This window comes from Nematolebias whitei, chromosome 19 (genome assembly GCF_014905685.2).
Source record: "Nematolebias whitei isolate Nwh7 chromosome 19, NemWhi1, whole genome shotgun sequence".
NCBI classification, from domain to species: domain Eukaryota; kingdom Metazoa; phylum Chordata; class Actinopteri; order Cyprinodontiformes; family Rivulidae; genus Nematolebias; species Nematolebias whitei.
Window position 1 is genome coordinate 18,100,289 of NC_056516.1, and position 4,248 is coordinate 18,104,536.

The 4,248-nt window shown below is 40.3% G+C and overlaps 1 protein-coding gene across 1 annotated transcript in view; it reads right to left on the bottom strand.

Moving 5' to 3' along the window:
- Positions 1–4,248, bottom strand: part of kcnh8 (potassium voltage-gated channel, subfamily H (eag-related), member 8) — a 113,534-nt gene that overhangs the window by 40,340 nt on the left and 68,946 nt on the right. The window contains 1 exon segment of the mRNA XM_037693651.1: positions 2,669–2,918. Within this exon segment, the coding sequence (XP_037549579.1) occupies positions 2,669–2,918 (250 nt within the window).

A 4,248-nucleotide genomic window follows, 5' to 3' on the forward strand; every position in this document is an offset into this window, starting at 1 on the left:
TCCTTCCTTCCTTCCTTCCTTCCTTCCTTCCTTCCTTCCTTCCTTCCGTCCTCCCTCCCTCCCTCCCTCTATTCCTGTCTTCATTCACTGCTTCCTTTCTTTTTACTATTTCCTTTATTCCTTTTTTTGTTCTTTCGTTCATTCAGTTCATTCCTTCCATCCTACTTTCCTAGTTTCCGTTCTTCTTTTTTGTCTGTCTTTCCATCGTTTATCTATTTATTTCTTCCTTCCCTTCTTTGTTTTTGTATATTTTTCTTCATGTAATCTATTATTCTTGTCCATCCATCCTTCACTTCCTTACAAGTGATTTGTAGTTTCCTCCTGCCGTCCTCGTCAGACTTCAGATCTGTTGTTTTCATTCTGTTCTCATCTTCTTCACCGCTGGTCCTTTTGTTTTTAGAAGATGAGTCTCGTTCTTTTTCCTCCTCCAGTGTACACCACTCCCTACATTCTGACTCTTTTTGCACCACAGTAACACTTCTCTTATCTTTTCCACTTTTCCCATCATCTTGCTGTTTTGAAAAACAGATCTGTAACTTGTAAAGGCAAAAAGGAAGCTGTGTGTGTGAGTGAGGATAAACATACCACAAGTGCATGCCACACACACCCACAAACACACGGAGAGGCTTCTTTGTCCTTCAGCAAAACGCTCGGTGTCAGTCCAACCTTCTGCACACTCAGCAAGCAAGCAGAGACAAAGCTGTCTGCCTGTCAAGCTCACACAAACACACACACAAATATAATCCATTCTGTGCACCAATACACAATCTCAACTTATTGATTCACACAGTTGTCCAAATGTGCACATTTTCTCCGACAGCAACACAAACATGCAGGTGCTGAGGCAAACAGGCTCAAACAAAAAAACCCCAAACAAACCAGAAAACCTGCGATGAATCAGAAAGGAGCTTCAGATTGACTTCTGGCATCCACACTGCAGCCAGATCGTCCAGTAACTCTGAATCCTGAAGGTCAGACAGTAAAAGTCTCTAACATCCCTCAGACCAAGAGGCTGTGCTGCTCAGAAGGTGTGCCCAGTAAAGTGTCCCTCTTCTTTCAGATTTGTTCTGCGTGCAGGGATGAAATATGCAGCGGCTTGTTTTTCCACAACTTCGTTCTTACAGTCAGTGAGGATCAGGGATTCTTCAACTGAGCCTTCGTGCAATATTACAGAAAACAATTGAACATTTGAAAATATATAGTAACCATCTGAGAGATGAGCCATGTTTGTAGAATACTTTTTTAAATGCATCACATATAAACTGGTTTATTAATGTTGAATATTACCACAAAGTTACATCTGGGGCAAAAAAAAACCTATGATTTATGAAATTTGATGTCTTTTTTTAAAAAGCAGAGATAATTTACTGAAGTCCCAACAAAATGTATACACTGTGATTAATTGGGATAATTTTAATTAATGAAAATGAAGCTATTTTTATTTACAAATAAAAGTGTTGTTGTTTTTAAAACATTTGCATTAACTGAGCATGGACAGTTTTTATTGGTTTGGACAGTGCTACTGAAACGAGCTGCTAACTCAATCTTTATAATGAACCGGAAACACACTCATAAAAGTTAAAAGGCCTCCCAAAACTGTTCATGCAAGATACTAGTAATAAAACAAAATGTTTATAAAGTGTAGTGGTAAACAAAAAATACACAAGTATTCATATTTAGTGTAAGGATTTGCCAGAAAGACATCCATCCATCCATTATCTTTTACCGGATTCATCCTTTTTGTGTCGCGGGGGTCACTGGTGCCCACGTCCAGCAGTCACTGTGTGAGAGGCGGGGGACTACACCCCCATGCTGCCCTGTTGTAGGTTGCATTGTATAAGAAGAATTATTGAAGAAGAATTTGATTAAAGTCAATGGCAAGTTGTCCATCTGGCCTAAAACATTTGATTGTTGTACAAAGTACATGATGACTGATTGTTTTGGATGGGTGTGTTTTGCACGTGTTAAAGGCCTTCTGAGATTCCAACAGGAGGCTGGTTTGAAACACAGCAGTGAACACTACCTATGGGACAGATCTGGTTGGTAGACTGTAGACTGAGGAAGTCCTCTGGATGGGGGACGAAATATTTCTCACTTAAAGAAACTAGTCCAGATGACATGATTTAATCTTTGTTGTTATCTACCTGAATGATTGAGCTTAAACCTTTTTTTTAATGCTAAAGTATTTCCCCCTTTAAAAAAGTTTTTGCTTTTCTGTAACATTTAAATGTTTCAGATGAGCGAGCACATGCTTGTATCTGACAAAGATAACCCGAGTAAATACAAAACACAGGTTTCAAGTGATAAGTTAATGCTTTAGGCTGGAAAAAGCTATCCAAACTAGGCTGGTGCCATGTGAAAAAGTAACTGCACTTTTGTTAAATCATGAAGTAACTTTTTTTTTTCTTTCCAGAAAGCTGAGTTCAGTTTCTCCAGCCACAGTCAGGCCTGACTTGCAGAAACAAGAAATCACTGAAATAGAACATTATTCACAAACGGAGAAAACAGAACAGTGGTCAACCTTCTTACCAAAATCACACAGAGCACTGTGGATGACAGGCGATCAAAAATGAGCGGCACAAACCTTGCTGCTGTGAGATTTTATATAAACACGCAGCTCTTATAGTTTTTTTTTTTCTATCCACACTTAATGTTCTCTGTGACATACCCAGGATGGCCAAAACCATTCCATCTTTCAGCACCTCCATAGACCCCGAGCAGACGAAGAAGATGGCCTGAAGAGCGTCGCCCTGCCGTAGCAGGTACTCGCCGGGGGTGCAGAAGGAGGTCTTAATGTGCAGTGACAGCGAGCGCAGACAGCCACGACTGGCAGAGGCAAACAAGGACAGTTCCAGGATCTCCTTGTTAAGATGCATGGTGATGTCGGATCGCAGCTCGTCTGGAAAGTCCTTCAGCAGCTGTTGAGATGATGAGGGTGAGAGAAAAGAAATGTAAGCGTGGAAAACAAGAGAGAGGTGGTGAGAGTGAAGCGTGACAGTTGTGAAAACACTCTGCTGCTCAGTAATGGACTTTTCAGACTTCACTGTTTTGATTCTCATGAACGCCGTGTTCATGGGTCCTAAATGCACACATGCAATGTGGAGTTACCCTGAAAATAAAATAAAAAAATGTGACGAGGCATATTGGGGTAGAGGAGCAGCCAACTTGGGACCCGAAAGTCCCATGTTTGATCCCCAGCCATTCCCACATGTAGTGGTGTCTCTGAGCAAGACACCCAATCCCTAATTGCTCTCTGAGCACTCACATACAGTAGCTGTCCACTGATCCACCTGGGTGTATCTCAGGTGCGATGGGTTAAATGAAGAGAACTAATTACTAGGGATGCACGATATTATCAGCATGGTATCGGTATCGGCCGATATTAGCGTTAAAGTTCAATATCGGACATCGGCCATTCCATTAAAATAACTCGCCAATATAAAAGGCGCTGTTTTTGCCTGCAGCGGCAGCGCAACGTGACATCACATGCCTCTACCTGATCTCACAGCGGAGAGGAAAATTCAAGATGTCGGCGGTGTGGGAGTTTTACTTTTTCGTTGGTGAGGCTGTCAGATTCTGAAGATTTATGGACTACGTTGAGCCTCGCTATATTGTCCCTAGTCAGAAATATTTTTCCGATGTAACGTTACTCGAGTTACAAGCCATCATTTCCGACGTCATTAAGAGGTTAATAGCCGATAGCACTTGGGTGAGTTTTACCACAGACATTTTGACGTCGTGTTAGCCCCGTTAGCATGATTAGTCTTACAGCACAATGGATAAACAAAAACTTTGAACTTAAAAAGATGTCCTTCATGGTTAAGAGTGCAGAGGATCCCACACTGCAGCTAGGAACCTGGAACAAGCCTCCACAAGAGAGACAGCATCACAGGTGACTAATGCTAATAAATAACATTTAACACTTTTCATTTAATATAAGTTAAAGTGCTCTGCATTTCATATGGCTGTTACTGAATATATGTCACCAGCTCTTACAGCTGTTGCACAATTTTTGTAGCAAATAAGTCTAAATAAGAGGAATATGTTCTGACAAAGGAAAGTATATAAAAAATATCAATATCGGTTATCGGCCAAATAAGTTTTAAAATATCGGCATATCGGCCAAAAATCCAATATAGTGCATCCCTACTAATTACACCATTGTATGGGAACATACAATGATGACAACACATAGCAATTGTTATTATTATTATTATTATTATTATTATTATTATTATTATTATTATT